Source organism: Haliotis asinina, chromosome 8 (assembly GCF_037392515.1).
Source record: "Haliotis asinina isolate JCU_RB_2024 chromosome 8, JCU_Hal_asi_v2, whole genome shotgun sequence".
NCBI lineage: Eukaryota > Metazoa > Mollusca > Gastropoda > Lepetellida > Haliotidae > Haliotis > Haliotis asinina.
Genome location: NC_090287.1, coordinates 17,223,823 through 17,249,298, shown reverse-complemented (window position 1 = coordinate 17,249,298; position 25,476 = coordinate 17,223,823). Strand labels below are relative to the sequence as shown.

General features: G+C 38.9%; 1 protein-coding gene across 1 annotated transcript in view; it reads right to left on the bottom strand.

Annotated features, from left to right (window-relative positions):
- LOC137293750 (uncharacterized) overlaps window positions 1-25,476 on the bottom strand; it is a 92,077-nt gene that overhangs the window by 43,545 nt on the left and 23,056 nt on the right. The window contains exon 2 of the mRNA XM_067824463.1: window positions 8,114-8,266. Within this exon, the coding sequence (XP_067680564.1) occupies window positions 8,114-8,266 (153 nt within the window). The remainder of the gene's footprint in view (window positions 1-8,113; window positions 8,267-25,476) is intronic.

Here is a 25,476-nt window from a genome sequence, read left to right as displayed (position 1 = left end):
TAATTGATTTGCTCAGTGAATCTAACAGAATTCATAAAACTGATTACTTGAATTAGAGGCAGATTCCCAACCTTAACGTTCCTATCAGTTGCATTTTGATTGAGTCTAAAAAAGCGTTCTAAAGAATATTTTATTGAATCACTAACGTGGCGCTTTAAAAGAGAACACAACGATAAGCCAATTTGTTAGAGGGAAAGAAACGTCGGACATCTGCTGGTGGTAAGCCTTTTTAAAAATCGTTTCCTGCAATCGATTTCTATAATCTCTCTGAAATTAACATCCTTCTGCGAAACCAAACATGCCCTGGATGGCAAAGAAAAAATGGTAAGGGATTCAAAGCTCTGCGATGACGTCCGTTTGAAATCGTATTAAATCTGTACTGACTGCCAAAGACATTATTCATGTTCGGGAATATGGTCAGAAAAAAATCTATCAACCAATAAATCGAACAAACTATAGTTAGCCATTTGACAAAAGTGATGAAAGGTCAATTCCGTCTGGGCAAAATTTTACAAATGCAGATTAAACTTTTGTAATACAAAATAAATTATCTGACAGCGAAGATTTATTGTATTTGTTGCCGTGTGGTAGTTAAGATCGTTTTATTCAATGAATTAAGCAGCGGTGTCTCTAGAACACCGAGACGAGCAAAGTGGTTAGCGTGTTAGCGATGTCTGACGTTCCGTAATGGGTACATCACTTTGTATGTTCTCTGACATGTTTGATGAGGCGTTTGGTTATTTATACTTCTCCGCATCAGTCTTCCCGTTTACATATTACACAATTTGATATCGACGTTTCTCTGTTTCCAAGAACTGAACTTGCCGAAAATAGGATTAAGCCTTCGCGAAACCTTTATGAGGGATTCGTCTCTGTCAGTTAGGCTAGATCTTCAGTATCTACTTTGCTTATCCCCGACTAGAGAGTGACTAATGGTGTACGCCGTAATAGAGATTAGGCCGCTGGTATTTCTTATGTGTTTGCCATCATCATCCGGTCGGGAGGACAGAAAAACTGAAAATACAACGCTTTGACTAATTAGTTTATCCAAATTTAAAATTTAGATCACTAGGTTTTAGCATTTAAATTAATTTATGACGGCGAACGAGTAGCATTAAAATAAAAGTTCAAAAGATAAAAACGAACAAAGCGGGTCTGTTTTTTGTGAGAATGTCGTGGTAACAGTATTTTTTAGCACATCAAGGTAAATTTTAACAGCGGCGAAGAAAATTGAGATGTGAAAACCTTCTATTACTTCACGTCTGAATAAAATCTAAAAAAACACAGAAAACGTTTACATAATAGCAATTTGGAATCGTATTGCCAGCATAAAACTAACGTTTAAAAAACTGTTATTGTTTCTTTGTTTACCACCGCAGCCAGAAGATAGCTTTGTGATTATCATCATGAGCAGACATAGTTGCAATTTGGTCATCATGACATGCAGTCAACTACGGCTTTGAACCGGACACCGCATCGATGTAGACAGGCCCAGGTAGCAGGAACCAAAAGTCATATTTGGTATCCAACCGCTGTACTTACGCACTAACACCAAATGATATTATATTGAAATGATATTAGTCGTCTCAGATTCATTACCCAAGCAGGCATTCAGAAGAAACGAATAAAATGGCGTTAACTATTCTATTTTAATCCCACGTGTAATAAGAGCGCACGTAATACTAGATATTAGCGTGTGAGCAATGCTTAGTATTAACCTGTCTGATGGTTATAATGGACACTCTGTATGAAAACGATGGACATCAGCGACGTGTGTTCCAGCAAGTGTGTAGGTATCATGATTACAGGTGGCGAGAGGGTCTGACTGTTGTCCACGTTGGAGAAGTCCTTTACAAAAATTAGGTCCCTAATCGATATGAAAGTGCTGCTCCTCACAGAAGTACAACCAGGGACGGCCGCCATATGGCTGGAATATTGCTAAACTCACTCACTCACAACTAGGGACCAGGCATCGGGACTAAAGAATTTGGAATGTGGCTAATTAATATGTTCTCTTTTCACACGGACACATTTAACATAGGCACAGATCCATGATATTGCTACAAATGCATACAGTGGTGTCTTCACGATGAACTGAGAAGGTTCTTCGAACCCTTTGACAACAAACAAACATATGATCTGTTCCTACAAACTGGGAGAGAGGTGGGTGCTGTCGACAGTGCGGGAAATGCACACACAAACTGGGAGAGAGGTGAGTGCTGTCCACAGTGCAGGAAATGCACACACAAACTGGGAGAGAGGTGAGTGCTGTCCACAGTGCGGGAAATGCACACACAAACTGGGAGAGAAGTGGGTGCTGTCGACAGTGCGGGAAATGCACACACAAACTGGGAGAGAGGTGAGTGCTGTCGACAGTGCAGGAAATGCACACACAAACTGGGAGAGAGGTGGGTGCTGTCGACAGTGCAGGGAATGCACAATCGTTTTCGCGAACATCCGAGTTTGGTAATTTGTCAATATAATTTTGATGCAATGCAGTTTGCTGCAGCGTATAGTCGAGACTGGCTGTCCTCTGGCTTTGACGCTTTGCAGTTACCGATGAAATGCCACATCGCATATCGCCAGAGTACCGACATCAAATATATCTCAGCGGATGTCAACTTTTATCGACGAGCGAAACTGTATTTTACTTTTATCCAAATACCATTCTGGGTCGGAAATATGTAACAAGCTTCCAAATCAGATTACTGTATGATATTTTTAGGACGCATCACACCGCAGATGAATATCGATATACTGGCATGTATAATTGGCCTGAAGCTGAATGCTACATTATGGCGTGGCAGTTACAATTTGTGTCACTCGGTGTCTGTTTTATGTAATAGTCTGAGTAATTCAGAAACATCATCGAATCTTTCAATGTTTTAGAAAGTTTCTTTGATTCCTTTTGTTTAAGTCTCAGTAGTTTTTTTTATGTACCTTAACGTTTCTATTAGCGGTTTGTATACTACATTCGTGTATGTTATTTTTTAGGAGTAAAAATCAAATCGATTTTTATAATAACATCTTGAGTCTTCAACGCTGCAATTTAACCTATCCCAGAACCCTTTGATCGTTGATCGTCCAGTTAATATCAAAGACATATTCGCTCTGAAGATTGGTTCCTAACTCTCAGTTTTATGTTGTCGACCTGAATTATTGTGATAGTTACATTATTTACAATACAAGTTCTTAGAACCTCGCGTCAAATAAACAAACAAATAAAAACCAAACAAAAAAAGCCAACCAACCAACCAAACAAAAAGACCCCCCCCCCCCTCCGAAAAAAACAACACAAAAAAACTAAAGAAAAAACAAAAACAAAACGAAAAAACAAAAACAAACCCACAGCAAAACAAAATAGCCCCCACTTCCTTCTTGTAATCATCGGAATAGGCTATTGAATATATCCATTGCGCGCTTTACCGACTAAATCCTAAAAACAAACGTGTGTGAAGAAGGTGAGCGTATCCCGTCACAAACACTCTGAATGTAACACGACCATGAGTATCCGATTATGGATCATGGATGACACCAGGTGTTCTTAATGTGCATCTTATAGCTCGTGTTGTATATGCCACATGTCCACCGTATATTCATGACCGGATATGAAGCTGATATTGGTTGCCAATAGCAACCGAAATAGCAATATTCCATTGTTCTTGCCAAATAAAGCACTATTATCCTAGCATTCTGAGCGCTCTCTTTCCCAGTGAAGCCATATAGTAGCCTCTAGACCAGTAGATGAAACATGGCATTTTAGTTCCATGGCAACGGAGGGCGAAATTGCAATTGAAGAAACGAATGTATTGTATGAAATGGTATATAAAATATCATATTATTGATCAACAACTGCTGAAAATACGATCTTTGTACAGAGCCTACATAAAATATATAACTGATCACTCTGAAAATATTATCTTATTTAAGTCATCTGAACGATGATGAAAAAAATGTTACAGAATTGCCCTGTTTCAGGAAATAAATAGAAAGAATATATGTAGAAAATCTTTTCAAGTTACTAGTTATACGTTAATTTGGCGCTTAATAATCAGAAAAGCTGCTTTTATACTGACAACACAATGGAGTTATTTCCATTTCGGAATATGTGCCTCGGGTTTTATTTCGAAAAGGACCCACAAATAACAATGAACGTGGCTTCAAGTAAACATTCTTGTATCCCATTAATCTAATTCTATTTACCAGTAGACATTCAACCTTTTCATGTTCTACCCAGACAAGGACGGTCTTTTATGAAAGAAAGAATGTACAGTGTACTGTTGACGGATCAAAAGATGAGTACGAAGAAGGCCATTACAAAGAATAATGATCTTCAGACTTAACGTCATTGCAGTCTGGAGGCCGCGCAGTGCCATACGTACATAAAAGCAAAACTACCAACTACCGTCAAACTATTGTGTGATGTCATCCTCAAAGTAAGGAAAGTCTGGTGAAAACTATTAAAATGCGTTAAAATGTTACAGAAGATAATCTATTTTTAAGCTTGAATTCTGGTCAGGATTTCAGGAGAGAGAGAGAGAGAGAGAGAGAGAGAGAGAGAGGTGTTGGGGAGAGAGAGAGAAAAGGGAAATAATACTATCGGTATCGATATGCCGATTGACCTCTGTTGTATTGAAAGGCATTAGCTCACAAGACTACACGTCTGTTTGGTCTTTGAGACATACAGGCGAGCTTTGCGGGTCAATAAGTGGAGATTCATCACAACCAAACTTCCAAATGCCTGTGAAATTAGGTGTCGTAAACTACATTTCCCTTCAGATTGGCGAGTAATACAAAGGGGCGTCATCTGTTCGCGCGTAGATGGTATCGTTGGAGAGGAGACGCTACATTAGTCACCGATCATGGGATATTATCATTACTGACTTAATCAGAATAGAATGAAGCAAGAAAACTTCCTGGAATGGCAGGAATATAGAACCGTCCATTTGGTGGGAGTTCTACAAGTTATTTATAGATTCTTATAGCGCCATCTTGTAGAATGTGTTATTCGAAACCTGTTCTCTCAGCTGAAAATGTTTTAATTAGTAAATTTCAGGTGCAGATTTTGGATTTACGACATTCAGTTTCTGTGTTTTTTTCATGTTTCTTGGCGCATGAACCAGTCCAGGCTTATGACATGATATGATTATGGTGTTTATTTACCACATCAACATATGAGTTTACACATAAAAACCAATTCCGTTTGCCTCGAATTCCTGTGAATTTATCCGATGACACTAAGATCCTGCTGAAGTTACTGTCTATTAAAACAGGACAAGCTTTCTTTAAATAGAAGCTGCAAAATCCTTTTCACATCAATATGAAATCTCCACCGAAAGCAGACTCTATTGTACAAGCGTGACTGTAGCATCAGTATATATGTGTTTCATTATTATAGGTGTACCAGAGTCTGGACTAGACAATCCACTGATTGAAAGACAGGTTGTGTAATCGAAGGATATGGTAAATGTTCCCTGTAGTAATATTGTTACACATGCATATATTTAAATAATATGACTGATTCACGGGTGGCCCTGTAATACAGTGTGTCGGTAATGGACGGATGGATTATGTCCCTTTGGTGAACAAGAATTCTGTAATCGTGGGTTCGACACTTACGTTTGCTCTGATGCCATTCCATAGTTGCTATTCCCACTGTGAATGTGGGTTTCATCACATTGTAGACGTCTCAGACAAACAGCACATCCATCTGGCACCATCGAATAATTGTCATCACAAATGTGCCTTTTGTGCCCTAAGGAATCTGTTTGGGCAGACATTGGAGACTAGTTTGAAGGCCTTGCAGAAAACCAGACTCACTCATTCTGGATCAATTACTCACAAATGCCACATTCATGTCAAATGTCTCCTTGAAGATAACACAACGTTTTGGCGAAACGACTTATCATTTCATTCAGTGAATCACAAATGATTCATCGTCTCTGAGAGTTGTCAATACACCTGATTGAAAAGGTAATAAACGGGACACCAATCATCCAGTATTGCCAGAATATAATAGTTAAGTTACGAACCGTCGCAACCACCATCACCGAAATAGCTAGACAAACTTATAGTTCAAATACCCAGATAGTTCGTAACGACCAAAAGTGATCTCTAAAGTGATGTGGTTTTAATAGCTTTAATAACTCTTTAGGTAAACTCTATGCAGGATCAAATCGACGATAAAGTTCAGAAGTGTCTTATTTCTACTTGCTTCTAATATTCCGTGTTATCAAAACACCAGTGTCTTGGAATGTTTCACTTCTAGAGGAAATGAAGAAAGTCTAAGTGACAGGAAAGGAATTGTTAAGCCAACACCTATAAATCGTTATAAAATTACTGTGATTACACATTCTTGATGTATGGCAGACGGCATGGATAATTGACAGCTACAGTCGTGGGTTATTGCGAAAGAGTGAATAAGAATGAGGTACGTGAGATTTACGAATCCTTCATCTCTGTTTTTCTCTCAGATATTTAAATATATATTTAATGTAGTGTTATTACCAAGCAATTTCTTTCCGTATATTTGATTCGATACTGAAATTGCAGATGATAAATTTATAATGAATTTCTTGGGTTCATTCTAATGTGAAATAGCTGATGAGTATATTTTCCGGTGATGTATTTTGTTTGTGGATATTATCCTGAATGTTTGATGGAGGAAATACAATATCCTCATTTTTATCGCCAGGAGAATTTTAACTCATAGCTGTAAATCTGCCAAAGTTGTCTTCAGCGCTGTGATTCGCGTTACAATTTTCCTTCTCTTTAGCGGGCACCGCCATATAGCTGAGATATTGAGTGAGGAGGTAAACAAACAGAAAGGACTAGGCGTGCTAGGAAGATATGTCCTGGGTTTGAATCCCAGATTCGCCCCGATTGATTCTCGGTTTATCAGGACCATGCTTGTGTTCGCTAGCTTCATCGGCGGGGAGGGCGCGTTCTAAATCCCCTAGTACCTTCCTCTAACACGATACCCGCGAAGATCCGGGTTAGAGCTGGTCTTCAGCAAACCATGCTTGTCGTAATAAGCGACTAAAGGGATCGGGTGGACAGGCTCGCTGACTTGGTGGCACATGTCATCATATCCAAGTTACGTAGATCGATGCTCACGATGCTGATCACCGGATTGTCTTGTCCATACTCGATTATTTACTCTGGAATATTGCTGAGTGCGGCGTTAAACACCCACAAACTAACCAAAGCAAAAAAAACAAAACGACCAAGCAATCCTCCCATACGAACTGACAAACTGATGTGTCAGATATATTTGAAACTAATTAAATTCAAACTCATTCATTTCACTGAGACAAAGAAAACAGCATTTGTCGCCGATTCACAGGGGAAATTCAGACGATCCTACAGCCCTTGCTTTTCTGTCGTTTCAGTATTATAAGTTAAGCGCTGTAAGAACAGTAACATTATTGCCTCAAAAAATAGACAGCATCCCAATTTAATTAGGTCAACTAAGTATACATACGTAGCTTAAGATACTAGTGAGGCAAACGCAAACGCGTTCCCTTTCATAACTCCCATTTAAACATAACCGCCAGCTAACTGTAAGCCACAAGTGAATCACACCTCAACGGATCTACGGCTCCGCGGCTCCACGGCTGTTCCAAGGTTCCAACAGCTTGTACTAGCCCAGACTAATGCCGGCTTTATAACGGTATCCTACTATTGCAGACTCGGAAAGGACACCCCACTCAGCTACACTATACTGATCACGAGTGGCAAGTCTTCGCTGCAGCCCCAAACAGCCACGTCCAAGGTAGAGTAACGACGAGTAACATCTGTGAAGGTATTTTTGTCTGAGGTGGCGGACCAGGGTTGTCAGGACATAAGTTACTAACAGTGTAAAGGGGGTTCCGTTGGATGTGTCAGCCCCTGACTATCGATCAGTGACTTTCTTTACGTACATGTAGGGAACTTACAAGACATGTCGTTGTTCTCAGACTGTTTTTTGAACCAGGGACAAGTCTTTATTCATCAAAGTGGGCTTATAGTTTTACATGTATACAGATATTGCACTTCCATGAAACGACATCTATATCAAACAGAATATGATATTAATTATTTACTTTTCCACTTTGGATGAAGCTGTACTTACCATACATCTTCCTGATGGCTCGCTTGACGCTCCTGTCCCAGAAGCTTCGCGTTCTACAGGTGGGATATCTCCAGCACAGGAAGACGATGACGGAGGTGATGACGACCACGCTGACGCCCCCCATGATGATCCCGGCAACCTCCTCAGAGGGAACTGCAACGGCACAATCACACAATTCAGTTACAGGTTGTTCCTTGCCATCTCACATCTAGCACGCCTTCATTGATAAATACAACCGTAATTGCTGGAACTAATGGCAACATCACGACTACCACAACCAATAACACACTACCGCCGACACCGCTGCTGCTACTACAACTACTACCACTTCCCTACCCCCCTACTACTACTACTGAGGCGGTGGGGTAACCTAGCCGATTCCCCGCCGTGATATTGTTGGAATATTGCGGAAAACCATATTCACTCACATCAACAACAACAACAACAACAACAACAACAACAACAACAACAACTACTACTACTACTACTACTACTACTACTACTTTTTAATCGTAGCATTCTTGTTATTTTAATTTTGGCTAGCACTTCGTACACTGAAGGGATGGTGTAAATCCAGCTAGGGTCCATGCAGGTAGCAAAGGTACTTTAAGTCCCCATTGTCCCTAGTATGGTGGTCTACCTTCTGTTGTTGGCGATCTAAAGCCCCTGTTTTATAATGTATTGTCTTCTTTAATTGCAATGTTCTAGTTTTTCGTGCTACTTTTATATTTATATCTGTGACATTCTAGTATTTTTAAAGGATACATATATTCCATTTTAGTGTTCAATGTTCTCGTCACGATATGGCTAAAATATTGCCGATGTGACGTTAAATACGAACTCACTGACTCACTACTACTACGCCATATTACAAGTTTACAGCTGACATGATCATAACTTTTGCCGACAGACAATATGGTGTGGTCGTGGACAAGAGAGCCACAGGGAATGTGTTTGCAACATCTACGACTGATGGTGTTTGGGTGTGTGTGTAGCTCCCGTGTTTATTCATTATCTTATGATAGTCGTCATAATTCAAACTCATTATAATGTTTCAGATTTCACGTATGAAAGAGCGTTCTTGAAATATACATGCAATTACTTAGACTCATTATCGGTAGAGAAGGAATGGGTAAAAAAGAATAGGACAGTGAAATGTGAATATTTTAAAACAGTCAAATCTGCGATTGTGATTGTGATTCTTGGAATCCATGGAAGTACTCGAACATTTTTCTTTCCTGATTTCCAAGAGCGCGATCTGTCCCTCAGAAGTTGTTTCATAAGATTACAACAATCAAAGCAAAGCTTTTAAAAAGGTTTTATGGTCAGTACGTGGAAGACGTGTCCACATTTGACGCATTACCGACACAAAAGACGGAATTCTCTGTTTTGACTTATATTCGTGTTGATGCAGGTGAATAAATGCTTAGCATGTCCACGTGTTTATGATAGGTGACGTCGGGGACATATTTACGAGAACACCTAGTACCATCACTAATTTCACAGTGATTCATAAACACGTGTTCACAATATAATCGGAATTGTACATCCGATGTACAGAGGGTTTTGTTGATTTATTGTTAAAAGAGCATTGTCGATTTACCCCCAAAAGTGTGAACTGTCAGCGCTGTGGTCTGAAGTTGCAGGCACATTGCCCCACATAACATGAAATAGGACGAATGAAAATATCCGTCTTGCCACACAGCCTTGTGGACATAGTGACGTTATTCGGAATCTTAAACATTGCTGTTTCGCTAGTCTTCTATTTTCTACTTAGGTAGGTAAATCAGTGTCTACTGGAACAACTACAGCAGCATGGCACAGATACACCAAGGATACTGATAGCTGGGAATCTGAGATTCGAATCTCAATCAGGTGATGCACCAAAGAGAAAAAGCAATGTCCGGTAGCATATTGGTGACGCACTTGTCATACACATTGTTTCTGTTTGATATCGGTGAAAACTGTTAAACACAACTCTAATGTCTGTACAACGAACATTAAAAACTAGGTTCACCTCTTTAACGTTCACAAACAAAACAAAACACGTAATTAATGGGTTGTATCATAAAAACACACTGCATTGCATGACTCGTGGTAACAAATGACAACGCTCTTGTTGACACTAGCCCCAAACAGATCATGTATGAATTGCTGTTCCTGGGGGTATTCACGGGGGACAAAATATATCCAAGGTTAAAGTGTAACATCGATCACATAATACTTGGTTTGTGCCAGTGGCATTGTGATCATTGGGTTGAACAACACAGAGCAGTCTCCTGGAGTTCATTCACGGACTGTGTGTGTCAGAGAAATCACTGACATATCTGTGTTAATAAGAGGTCTCGTTGTTATTTGACATATGGTTATATGGACGGATATTCATGCATCGAAACGGTAGCTGTGTATTTCAAAAGTCGTGTTTTACATAATTTGAAAAAATGTAATTATTTCAGTTCTGTATGCCAGTTATGTAACAATCCTCAATTTTTTGTGGGAAAAATGCCGGAGGGACGCAGTTGGTTACCGCTTTGGTCAACCATGCCAACAAGAAATCTTCCACTATTCATTGTCAGTCGCCTTACCTCACACCACAAAACCACAGTGTCCGTTTTCTTAAGATGTCTTTGGCAAGCTAAACTTGTAGCCATTTTTTAAAAAGTTGTCAGACTAGCGTTTTCTCGCAAACACATGTTGTCAAACTTTCGTGTCATTTGAGGGTCATGTCTACCGATGCGGCCACGTGACAGTTTCGTTGACTGCGATTGTTTGTTTGTTTCTGAACAACATGAGTTTGACAACACTTCACAGTCAAACTCGCGTTTGACATCGCCGAAAGTTTGATGGAAACGTTGGTGAGAATAGAGACCAATCATATAAACTGGTGTTGTGGCGAGTTGTTGGAATGTTCACACTCGCAAACTCGGGTTGTCAAACTAAAATATCTTAAAATATCAAACATTATGAACGTTACAATAGGGAATATTTCGATGCGGCCTGCTGTGTCATAGCAATATCGATGCTCAGCATGTAAACATGCTTGCGTCCGTAATCTCCCTTATTTATTATGTAAACATTCCCCTTGAGCAAACTGACCAAACGACGAGCCTGCATTATGAGCCATTTATTTACCACTATCCATAATTCACTTATTCTTTGAGTGTAATTCTCTGAGCAAACAGACGTGAACAATATATGGACGGATTACTGAACGCTAGTAATTATACCACATGTTCCAGAATATGGAAAACATGCCCCACCCTACCAGTAGCTTCCGCCTCAATGGTTACTTTCATGTTTCCGGACACCCAGACACAACCTCTAAAAGTAATGTTGGGGCTTTCTGTAATAGAACCTGTTGTCTTATCAAAGAATACTGCTCATCACAAGTTAAGTCTCACCACTGTAACAATAGCCACTTACTTCAGTCAACTGTTCTAAACTCAATTTGCCAAAGTATTCCACACTGTTTCAAGGTACGGTTTACACATGAACTGGTGTGTTGTTGAATTTGTATCGTTGAAAAGGTTATTGTCATGAGTTCACTAAATAATAATACTCGGTAGAAATTGACAAATTCTTAACAACACGTTACACCAAAACGCACAGGTTCACATGCACGATATGTGCACATACTATTAAGCATTTTGATGCATGATCCTTGTGCATACGGTTTGCAATTGATTCCCCAAGGTTAGTGGAGAAATTCATCTTCGATGAAAACATTTGTATATATGTAACAAAGTGAGTCCTTTAAGTGAGTGTAAACATTTGATGGGTAGTATATTATTCAAAACCATGTTAAATGCAACTCACAATTGCCATTTTATCTTACATAGTCAAAATTGCAGCCGAAGAAAAGATATATGTATCTAGGTCAAAACATGTCTTCATATCATATTCATAGTTTATACCATCACTTCCTCAATCTGCCACGTTGCACCTCGTAACCTGCAATGATAACACCCCTGGCACGTGTCGACGTACAAACATGCGTGCACAAACCCTTTAGGTTGTAACTGTCCAATTATCTTGTTCAGTGTGTCGCTGAGTTGCCAGCTGCCAATATTTACAATGACGCATGATATCATGATATCAATATATCAATGTCCAGTCAGTTTAGTGACACTTATACGTTTATCATGGGCTATCCTTTCGACGCGTACATACAGGTATATGTTATTCACGATGCAGGGAATACAAGATAGGACAGGTTTTCATTAATGTTATTCTCATTATGGAAAGATACCATAAGGAGCTGTTCCTTCGTATGGATCGGAGATATATTGTTTCAAAGCAATGAATTGAGCGCTGTGGTGTCCGTCGTCCATGTCTGCGGACAAGATGTCATCAAAGTGTCTCTTTGCTTGCAAAACCTACAATGCTATGTTTATGTCTGCAGAGACTAGGTTGTCATAGATATAAATAGATCTAAAACACCAACAACAACACCAATTTGGAAACACACGGAAATTAGGTCTGTGTTTTTTCACTCTAATTGACTATGCCTAATTACATACTGGTGAACTTTCGTTGTCCTTTTAAAAATACTCTTCCTGTATATATATAATTCATGTCTTTTTATTAGTGCACTATAAATGTCATGCAAACAGATCTTTTTTTAAAAATCGAAACGACGTGTTTAATGAGTCAGCGTAACGCACGCTTTCTTTACCCAGAATATCTCCTGACCAAAGAATTAGAACTTTTTAAATCTAGCTACAAGGATGCAATACATTAATAACACGTTCTATTTCATTATTTCCTTGATTATAATTCAATGATATTGTTTATTAAACACATAAATGGGAATACGTCTCTGTAAATCACTTCTGGATGCTTTGAAGTTATGCACACAATATCGATTTAATTTGACGTTTACTTATATTAATCCAGCTAAGATACATATTTTATGTCTAGAGTTAGAAATGGCGAAACGTCATTACATAGATCACTGACTAAAATACACACTAAATCCGGAAACTGATACCAAATGACAGTGCATTATGATGATTATGTTTCCATTCATTTTGATCAGAGATTTAATTCATTTTGATCAAAGAGTCTGGGAAACATCAAAGATCGCCAACCCGTGCCTCAAATACGGTAACAGCTCGTTCCTGGGCTGTTTGAATTTCTGACATGGATTAGCCGCTATTCAATTTTCACATGCTATTTTTGTGAGAACAAACAATGGGTAAAGCCGATCGATCCCATCGAAAACAGGTTACTTTGTCAGAGTCTTCTGCAGACCGTGGATTACAGTGTGGTCCCAAGCACAACCGTGATTGGACGCTGTGTGGAGATCTAAGCCGCGACAAGCCCCAACTATGATGTATTTAGTTGTCAGGAGCTCTATACGACGGAGAATTGTACACTATTAAAAGCCTCGATGACGAGGAATGATAAATCGCCGCGTGGAAAGGTTGATAATTGCTCACCTGAAGCTTAACAGAGGTACTGGAAGTGTGTAAAAAGGTTTGATAAATAGTCACAAAATGAGACTGGGGAGGTTTTAAATGCCCTCTTACGACCTGAAACCATTAGCTTCTTATGGCGTGAATATTATCAGGCAGTAGAGCTAACATTGGTTAACTTGCTGTATTCATGCGAATGCCGAGATAGTCTTGGGTGAGTTCTTCCCGACTTAACCCTTCAATTTGTCTCATTGCAGTTTACGCGCAAGACGTTCGCGTAATTGGGGTCGAAAGAACAAATACACGTTTATTATAGTTTGAAAGGAACTACCATAGTCTAATTGGTCACTCAAAGAGGATGTTAACTTTTTCAATGAACAGGGTAACACTTTTCTGACCTGCTGGCTTGGAACAGAAACTAAGTGACCGCTTGTCACTAATGCTACTTTCGATTGGAATCAGATTTTTACGACTTATAGAAATGGTTTGAAAGATGTCAACCTTCTTGATTTCCTAAACAAGATTTCCAAAACAAAACTTGGTATTACCTACACTAAAAATAACCATTAAAAATGAAACTTGTTGACAACTCTGTTTGTTGTTTTTGTAATGAGTTGAATGAGAATATTTGTCATGTTTATTGGGAATGTAGAGAAACGCAAAATTAATATTCTGCCATAAACATGAAGTCTGGATGAAAAGTTTTAATGAGAGCACAACTAAAATACCAAAATACCGTGTTTGGTTTAGTACATTATACACAGAGAGATTATTAAACCATATTATCCTCACTGCCAAATATTATCCATTTATGTGGGATTAACCAACTCACTCCATAACGTTTCAGTGTGGAAAGGTTCCTTGCAATTAAAAATAATAGCCTCCAAAGTCATGACCATTCTCTTCCCACAGAGGTTACTCCTGTCATATCTTCCTTAGTAACCTCTGTTCTAATACGACCCTTTCATGGTGCGAGTGTTCAAGACTCGCGATTGGAGGTATTCAGATTTACTTGTGCACTCAGAGAAGTTGTTTCAAGAGTGATCATTCGCAAGATCTCGATAATTTCCGAATGCATCGGGAAAACTTGCCACTACCAGTTTTATTTCTACATACACATCCTGGCGATTGATCCCTGCACTTGCCAGTTTCTGATTTTCAGTTAAGCATGAAATACCGAATCTTTCCTTCGCACGTTGATGAACCAACTCCATGGGGGCCGCCATATTGAACTAAGGCTATTTAACGCGTGTTCTGATTGGATAGTAACAAGGGACATAATTCCTGTTGCGATTTTTTGCCGCAAGGGGATTTCTCGATGACCAGGAAACATGGCCGTATTAGAACAGAGGTTACGCAGGAACACATGACAGGAGTAACCTCTGTGGGAAGAGAATGAGTCATGACACGAAATGGAGATTTTTATTCCCAACAATGAAAATACACTCCATATTCTGTACGTTATTTTGATGTGAAGATGTGAATTTGTGCAAGTGTGAACTCTGTCTTACAAAAACAACCTATAAATTGTGAACAGATGTTAAATGACGTATCCATAGATACAATAAAAACATTATATTTTTAGCTCGTGTGGCTAGACACTAATCATGACATCATCATCGTGACGTCATTTTTTAACTGTTGAAATGTGTGATAGTTTGAAACGCAACTGTTGCAAACAAGTTACGACGACTGCACTTTTCAAAGTTCAGTGTTTTCCTTCCGTCTTACCGATTTCTTGTAAAGTAAACGAAATTCTCCTTGATCGATGAAACATTTGTTTACAGAACGCAATGACCATACCTACGCCACTGTATGTACAAGGTCTGTAATTTGTCAAAAACGAAATCAAAGCTTATGTCAACATGTTGACTGTCTCTTTACATCAAGCAACAATCTATCACTTCCTGTCTTTGGTGCATTGATGAAAAACAAGCTTAAGAAGGTAGTATTTAAGACAAATACATTACATTGCCAAATTTTACGCATCAAGGACAATGATGTCTGATTTTGACAAGTACCAAATATGTATTGTTAGTTGAGACAATCCAGTGACGTGCCGTTGCTTGTGTTCTTAATACGAACATGATGACATGGAAATATGATTACAGATATGGTTATTTAATTTCAATTTTCTCTATTTTCTTGTTCGTATTTTATTCTTCGTGCTGGCGTGGTCAAACAGGTCTGAGATGATCTATGAAGTATCTCATATGACGGTCTTTCGCACGTGTTTCGAACAGACACCTATGGGCGTCTTAACGTCACGTTACATGTGCGTGGAACCCATGTTACCAGTTAACGGTATTTAGCGAATGTTATGTCTATAGATATAGGGAATATCGTAGCAGTCTGGAATGTTGGTGTTTTAACTGGCCATGGATGCATCGATATATCGATTTATATATACTTTTATTTATCACCATCTAGTTATAATAACATCAGTCTACAGTAGTCAAAACGTGAACTGGAAAAATAACAGTATGACTTAACAGTACGAAATAAAGCACATCTTCCAAAGGACAATGCCCTTGACATAGGAGTAAAGGTTCTGGCTCGAGTAAAGTGTTTCGGGACTTTGACCTTTCCGTTATAAAAATGGCAACAAATATTCGCGTGTGTTGATTGGTTGTTGTTTAACGCCGCACCCGGCAGTATTCCAGCAATATGGCGGTCGCGTCTGGTGCCAACTCAATTTATCACCAGGTCATTTCACACTGGGTCATCGGTGTGTGAACTTACATATTTCCAGCTGACATAATGTTTTCCATAATTCTTGTCACAAGCACCAAATGTGATTATCTGCTTATATTTTTTACCAGATAACTGCGATGGCAGTGTATTTTAGTTAAAAAATACCTCTACACGGGTCACGAAGACTGGATTCTTATGATTCGCTGTTAGTGCTCCTCACACTGACGCTGAGCAAGATGATCTACGCGAGTCTTGAACTGATAAACAAATTAATTATGATTGATCATGAGAACTCCCCGACAGCTCCAGTCACACATAATGAGCACCTAAGAGAACTCGAAATTAGCTAGCAACTTTCAGCCGTGGGTATTCTTACTGGATAATGACACTTCGGTCTACAGAATAGTGTATGGCAGACTGTTTGGACTCTGTAATTGTGCCTACAAATGGGGAATACACCAAATACGAGTAAGTATGTCTAATTCTGATGACATCTGACTAAAAAACTAGAAGGATGCTTCTTTTAGGACTCCACTACAATGTGTCTGCTCGGTGACATATGACATTCAGGTGGTTTTGATGACAACGGTCCATCTAAACCTTTAAATAAATCTGCCTGTCTGAAAGGGCTAGAGGTACGAGGTTAAACTGACTTTCACCGAAGTCTGACGACGCTAGAACGTAAGCGCTGCAGCTGACTACCGCGGAAGGAACAAGTGTGTATATTGATTAAACCTATCTGCAGAACAGAGCTAATTATTTGAGATTTTTAGCAGGCTTGTCATTTGCATTGTTTCTGCAGGATGTTTCGTATCCGCTTTGTACACGTCGACAACGCCAACTGGAAATTAATGGATTTTTTTACCACGAACAAATACTGTTTTCAGACCAAGGGTGAAACGGAATCTGAACTCATCAGGCAATTTCCGGAGTTTAGAGGCTCTTCTTGGTGTTCAAATAGCGACGCTGATCTGACAACGATGTAGTTTGCTGTAAAGACTGTTTGTTTTGACGGTGAAATGGTTTTAACGCGTGAAGGGACATAAACAACCTATGTGCTGGTGTATTTGGGTGACTGGAAGAGTTTTTAAGGCAGGTTTGAAATTTAATCAGCAGTGTTGCAGGATAAATGATAACATCATGACAACACTTTACAATGATTCCGCCGGTGGGGATGTCAACTCGGGATAGGGACTGTTTTGGATCGGATGGACACAATGTCTCACTTGCCAGATTGGTTGCCATCAAAATTGTTTCAGCTCTATCATTTTCCAGCACTGGTCACGGGGTGTACATGGATGGGTGACTGTGTGACGCTTACGAGCTGATGGAGCCAAGGTTTAGCCCACCCAGTAGCCGATGATATCTACTGCGTTATTTGTTAAGAGTGCGATCTATTATCTTTTCCTCAAAAGTTAGAGGGTATCCGGTACGACTGGATGGTGATATTACCGCTACCGACAGTGTCAACATCGGGCGTATACTCCCCAGGGAGAAGGGGGACACATGCTGCACATTAAATGCATGCTCAAACGGGCAGGTTCTCCTGCATTTGCATTGAGTATGTTTAAACTATAAAGAACACGCGTTTAATAAAAGTACGGATATGTCGAACTGATTGTTTTGTCCTGATCATTTGATGTGTATTACAAACTAAACCTATTAAACCTTTACAACAGTAAAGCAGGCAGACCCCCGAAATCCGTCTCAACATTGTATAGGAAACAAGCTATGACTATCGGCCAAATAATTCCTAAATCACAAGTATTGATCTATTCTACTGTCACCACAAAGAACTCATAAATATATGATTGCTTGTGTCGCTGTGAAAACGTCAACAGCCATGTGAAAAATGTTTAGAAATGGACGTCTCATTTTGGAAAGTCCCTTTTGTGGTTAGACGGGACCTAGTCTAAGCCTGGCGCCAAGGGGAGACGTAACTTGCTATCACGCGGATCGATGAACAACACGAAAGGTCAACCAAAAGGAACAAAGACTGCTTTTAAATGAAATTGTGTACCACAGTGTGAAGGAAAGGGGGTCCTTACTCGTAACTGCATTTGTCGCCTTCTTGTTAGACAGATTTTTGTAGTATTACACCTGCTAGGTGTTCTTCAGTTGAATAGAAAGATGGATGTATAACCGTGGGTGTGGCTCGCCACAAACCCTTAGGCCCTTCCCTTGTATAATCACAATGTAATTATGTTTGCAAATTTATTCTAAAAGTGAATTGAAAGGTATTTAATGATTGAAAATTATAGCAAATTTCGGAAATTTCGAAATCCAAGATGGCCGCTGATAATTTCTTGATTTCAGGGAAAAAAACAGCAAAAGAGAAAACCCATCAAACAAACCCAAACAAGCGAAAATACAAAATGCTGACGTCGAAACAATGCTATTCGCGCTGGGGTAGGTAGGCGCCGTACAAGTAGCTCACTTGTGGAACCTCTATGTAACAGTCATATACATATACACAATAAGCTATACAGACCGCAATAAACTCAGATCACTTCAACCTGTGTTTGCACTCACTACCAGATAACAACAATCCCATTGTTCTCATTGTCCATCACATTACTGGCTTACTCTTTAATCTCTACCTGGTTGAATATGCATTGCGTGAACATTAATCCTTACTGCCTTAACATCCATCACACAGCAACCTAGTCTATTGTGTAAACATTATCAGCACCAACATTATCAGCCTGTGCTTCAGCTTAATGAAGATGGCTTTACACATGCAAATAAATGTTTGATCAATCACTTGTTTGATAACAGTTAGTCTGATGAATATATGTCGTAGTAGATAAATACTCCATGCTCATGCCTATATTTATATATGGTAATATATGAATACACCATGCCCGTGCCTATGTTTATCTGTCGTGATAAATACATACCTAATAGACAAATTTATGTTGTAATAAATGAATGTCGTAGTATATGAAATCATAATGTCCATGCCTATATTCGTGTATCGAATAAATAAATAAATAAATAAATAAATAAATAAATAAATAAATAAATAAATAAATAAATAAATAAATAAATAAATAAATAAATAAATAAATAAATAAATAAATAAATAACCCCTGCACATATTTATATGTTGAAATAAATGAATATATCAAGACCATGCCTATATTTATATGTCATAATGGTTCACACCCATAACGCAGACCTAGTACCTCCCAAAACGCAGACCTCCCCAAAATGCAGATAAAAATAGCACAGTCACTAATTACTTGGTCAATGCTGGTCACCCCTTATTACTGAATAGCCTGGTCCACACTTTCATGAATATGGAGAACAAGGGACTATGTGGATATCCTTGTTTCACACCAGCGGAACAATCAAAATAATGGATACCATTTGCTTTAGATATATCTATTTTCAAAAGTGGACCCGGACTCGTAAAAAGCATGATATTTTCAAGTGATGTGTCCTTAGCACCCTGTTGGTGTTCACCAATTACACCTTCAATATCGACAAAGGTTTATAAGAGATGTATGTAATTTACACAAAATATTCAACAACGACATGTCGTTACCTTTTTATATATAAGTATTATAATAGCAGCAGTCCATGTAGCTGGGAAGTGACCTTTACACAGCATTTGTGGAAATAATAGTTTAAAAGCAAGATAAGGCGCAAACTAACAGTGCTTTATGGTTCAACTTCTTTATTATACAAGGTCACAACGTTTCAAGACGGATTCTAGTCTCTTCTTCAGGTGAGGTGACTTCATGCAGGATCTTAGCAATGGCTGGTGTTGACCGTCGGATGGAGGTTTTCAGTTGCAGGCCTTTAGGAACTAGTTTGTTATCCCGGCATCTCAGAAGGAATGTAAGCTGGTTGTGATTTCGAGTCTTCTTGGTTAGCAAGTTGGTGTATCGGTTGAGAGCTGAGACTGCCTCATCTCCATGATGATGTCGTATAAGTTGTTTCAAAGGCATTTAGAAGTTGGAGGAATCAAACTAACAGTGCTTTATGGTTCAACTTCTTTATTATACAAGGTCACAACGTTTCGTATTTATATTATATTCATATGTCGTAATAACTGAACACCCCATGGATAACTGAAGAACAAACTATAGAGAATTGTAAAGATATTAATTTTCACCTCACCTGAAGAAGAGACTAGAATCTGTCTTGAAACGTTGTGACCTTGTATAATAAAGAAGTTGAACCATAAAGCACTGTTAGTTTGATTCCTCCAACTTCTAAATGCCTTTGAAACAAGATAAGGCGCAATCATGTCTCCTTAATTTTCTTCTTAATTCTGTAGTCTCCTGGTGACTTATTCAGTTTAGCATCGTCTATTGCAGATATATAATTTCTGCAGTTTAAACTGAGTTTAAATATTTGAAATTTAATATTTTATTAACATTTGAAATGTATAGAAAATACAACATTGCCTCGAAGCCCCCTCCTAGTCGCAGTTAGCATGTGATACAGGATTTTATAATTCTTTAAAATGTGTATGCCATGTGTCTGGTAAAATAGTATTCTTATCAGATCGCCTAGATGAATAGTTTTACTTTTAAACATTAATGATTACATAGATAATGATGAAACAAAGGATCACTTGCTACGTTGTCAAAACTCGTTGTATGAGTGATGCCAGTTTCCTTAATGAAGGGTACGGCGTACTAATCACGCATGCAAACAGCCATAACAAGTGTTGTTTTAACGGGTCTGCGTTTTGGGAGGTCTGTGTTTTGGGAGGTTGACATGCCTATGTTCATAGATCGTAACAAATGAATACAACATGACAATGCCTTTATGTATATGTTTTAACAAATGAATACAAAATGACAATGCCTTTATGTATATGTTTTAACAAATGAATACAACATGACAATGCCTTTATGTATATGTTTTAACAAATGAATACAACATGACAATGCCTTTATGTATATGTTTTAACAAATGAATACAACATGACAATGCCTTTATGTATATGTTTTAACAAATGAATACAACATGACAATGCCTTTATGTATATGTTTTAACAAATGAAAACATCATGACCATATATTTATATTATATTCATATGTCGTAATAACTGAACACCCCATGGATAACTGAAGAACAAACTATAGAGAATTGTAAAGATATTAATTTTCAAAGGTTAATGAATCACTGACTCCTAGTACTGTGAACAGAATATCCATTGGCAACGTCATTCAAACAAGTGTTCTTCCTCTTGTCGAAACGTGAGATCCTGACGATACACTAGATACTGCACGCCATTACTTGTCTAAGGTAAATGTCATGCCTGATCATTAGGACTTGGGTACCGATAACGACAGCTGCCCGACTTATTACACGTGACTCTAAGTCATGGCGTCTACGTTGAACGTATGTGTGACAGCTTCTGTCACATTTAACCTGCCACGGTGTGCCATATCTATGGTAAACGTATGAGTGGAAACGTCTATGATATTTGATATGCTATTGGAATATCACAATTATTTAAAAAGTATGAGTGACAGCTTCTATCACATTTAACCTGCCACGGTGGGCCATATCTATGGTAAACGTATGAGTGGAAACGTCTATGATATTTGATATGCTATCGGAATATCACAACTATTTTAAAAGTATGAGTGACAGCTTCTATCACATTTAACCTGTCATTAATATATCATGTCTCTGGTAAACGAAGGTGAAAAAGTGTATATCACATTAAATAAGATTCCTTAGGGATATCACATCTATTCTAAACGCATGCTACAGCGTGTATATCACATTAAATAAGATTCCTTAGGGATATCACATCTATTCTAAACGCATGCTACAGCGTGTATATCACATTAAATAAGATTCCTTAGGGATATCACATCTATTCTAAACGCATGCTACAGCGTGTATATCACATTAAATAAGATTCCTTAGGGATATCACATCTATTCTAAACGCATGCTACAGCGTGTATATCACATTAAATAAGATTCCTTAGGGATATCACGTCTATTCTAAACGCATGCTACAGCGTGTATATCACATTACACATACCACTGCAATATCAAATTTATTTAAAAATGTGATTGACAGAGTAAATCACATACATTTTGTTAGGATATCATATAGAGGTTAAAGGAATGAGTTTCGGAGTATGAGGAGACAACCTCCTGTAACTATTTCAGTGATGTTATCTACGTTGCAGCTCACAGCTGCCAGGAGTACCCAAGTTAGGCATAGACATAACCACAAAGAAAGCCTTATGAGTATGTTCTAAAAGTCTGTTACAGCTGTGATGTCCATATCTAGTCACACAGACCGCCTCCATTGTCTGATGGATAGTCATACTGGCCGAAGATAGGACTGCCAAGGTTCGATCGTTGGCCGGCCATTAAGCGATGGCACTTGTTGTTTCCTTGCATGGCCTTGGCAATTGAGTATATCAAACAATGACATTAAAGCCAGCATTAGTCCGGACTTGTAGAAATAGCCATGCACGCACGTACGCACGTACGCATCCACGTACAAACATACCTAGATACTGTCAGTATGGTTTATGTCTGAAGAATAGGTCATGTCTGGAGAATAATCGACAGCACCAGTTAGTTCTACAATCATTACGATAGCACCGAAAAATCCTTTCCATTCATTTAGGTTTAATTCTACGGTTCCATCTACATGGTAAGGGTATGTAATTATTGATGGTTGCCAAACACTGGTGGTAGGAAGTACTGTTAAAACAGACACATTGTACGTTTTCTACTTTACCATAACATTGTGTTAATGTCTCTGGGTGTCCTCCATTCCATAACATTGTGTTAATGTAATGTGTACATCCAAACATTTATACAGACACCTGGTGTTCACGAGCATGGTAGAAGTACACTACGATATATGATACATTTACAGTCTCTTGGTGTCCTCCATTCCATAATCACGCCCCCCACCCCCCAGACACGCACGCACGCACGCACGCACGCACGCACGCACGCACGCACACACACACACACACACCTCGCCCCGACCCCGACCCACCCCGACACTCTCCCCACCTGGACCTGGATTTTCGAAGCCTCTTAACGTTAAGATACTCGTAAGTGCCATACACTAACATTGTCTTACGACTATCTGAGGGCTAAGATAAGAGAGCTTCGCAATGTATATGACGGTTTGCTTGTTTCTGAACAAGGCATTATGGCTTTTCCTGTTCGTAAATAATACTGTAATGAATAAATATTTATTTTAAAATTCTTTTGATCTTTGTACTGAGAATATGTGTGCATGCAAATTTGGCTTGCTCTATGTCTGAAGTAATTGCGACGTAAAATCTAACTCAGCTCAACTTAAGCATGGTATATCGTTTACCACCCCGGCCTCACACCACAGATCAGCCAATGATTATTATTACTGCCGGAATCTAGACATAACAACCACGCTAATGGACTCCATCAGCAACACCGTCGACGTCAACAGAAACGTCACACCCAGTATTTATCCACCGTGTTTTGTCTAGCCACAGACAAATGTCAGTCCGTCTACTAACGTATTTCATGAATACAAAACAACGTGGTGTAGGAGTTCTGTTTTGGGAGGTTTGGGCAAATGCTCTGTCTTAAAGACTTAACCAGCTTGGGGCACACCAGTGAGGAACAGTAATTGGCGATTATTTGCCATCGGCGAAAAAGATGTGTCGGCAAATGCTTCATTTTTCATCCGAATGGTTCGGGACTGGGAGTTTAACAACATGTTTACAGATTCGCTACGAGGATGTAGCTGCTCACGGCATACCGCTGTAATGGAGACAGCGTCCTCATATGTTGATTCTGCGTGGACAGGAGTGAAGGCAGACACCTTGAGGCAACGCCATTGTATAGTTTCCATTGTCCAGAACAGCAGTACGTCATTCTCAGTACGTCAGTTGCATAGTCACGAGTTATTTGTGACACGTTTAACCAGCACACGTGTGGCTCTTGTTGTAATTAAATGCTGTGGTACTGAAACGATGTTTATAATGAATGTTCAAAAATAAACAGTAAATAACATGAAAATATTTGTTTGAATGCAGGAAAACGTCCTGTTGATGAATTTTATCACTGTTAAATATGGAATAGAAAACATCATCCCGGTGTCCTTTCATATAAAACCTAACACTTCTTTAAAGTTTAAAATATTTATCAACGAGAGTTGATGCTTTGTATGTAAAAAGACTAGGACTAGATTCTGGTATTCAATACAATTCTTTAAACCTTTTCCTTTTGTAAGTTGTGAATCCACGGCACTGTGTAAAAACAAAAACAACAAGTAATGACAGATTCATATGCATTGCGACGTTTCATTTTCGTACACTTGTAAACTAGTGTTTTGATATTTGCCTCCATGAATGTTCACGTACAGGAGTACACGAAAACACGTAAATGTTGCGATAATTCTTGTGATCTTTCTTGTAAATGAGTGTCACTTGAAAATATTCACTTGCATGTGAATGTATGCGTTAAGATCTTAGAGAACCTAGTCTCGATTATCCAGAGACACAGATTCCATCATGCGCAAAATGCAAACTGTGTTTGAAAACTATATAAATTCATTACTGAAAAGCAACGAAGACACCTGGTGTTCAGGCAAACGTGTAAACATGTACAGTTTCAGTGTTCCAGCGTTTGCTTCTACCATCGGCGGGGTAGCCTAGTGGTTATGGCGTTCGCTCGTCACGCCAAAGACCCGGGTTCGATTCCCCACGCGGGTACAATGTGTGAAACACATTTCTGGTGTCCCTCGCCTCGATGTTGCTGGAATATTGCTAAAATCAGTATAAAACAATACTCACTTACTCACTTCTACCACCTTGGCATTCTCTTCCCACAGAGCTAACTTGCCATATCTTTCGTACGAATATAAAACAAGTAACCTCCGTGGAAAGAGAATGCCTTCTTGGAAACATTTCCATGTCATTCTTTTACAATAGGTCCATCTCGCTTTAGCACAACACAGAGCCTGTGCATCGTGATACAGCAGATCTCAGGGAATAGTGCATCTCAGCTGTCAATTGATGTGTTATTGGCATTGCTTTTTGCCCCAGTAATGCTATTACCCCGGAACCAGAACGAAAGTGATCCCTAAACTTCATTATGTGTTTGTTAGCTGTTAGGAAAACATCACCAACTTAATGTCAAGGACACTTAGTCACCAGACAAACTACAAATCTCGGGGGTCCCGTTGTTGGTCTTGAAATCGAACATTACACAATGCCGCCGGAAAATGACAGTTATGGTGTATAAGATTGACAGG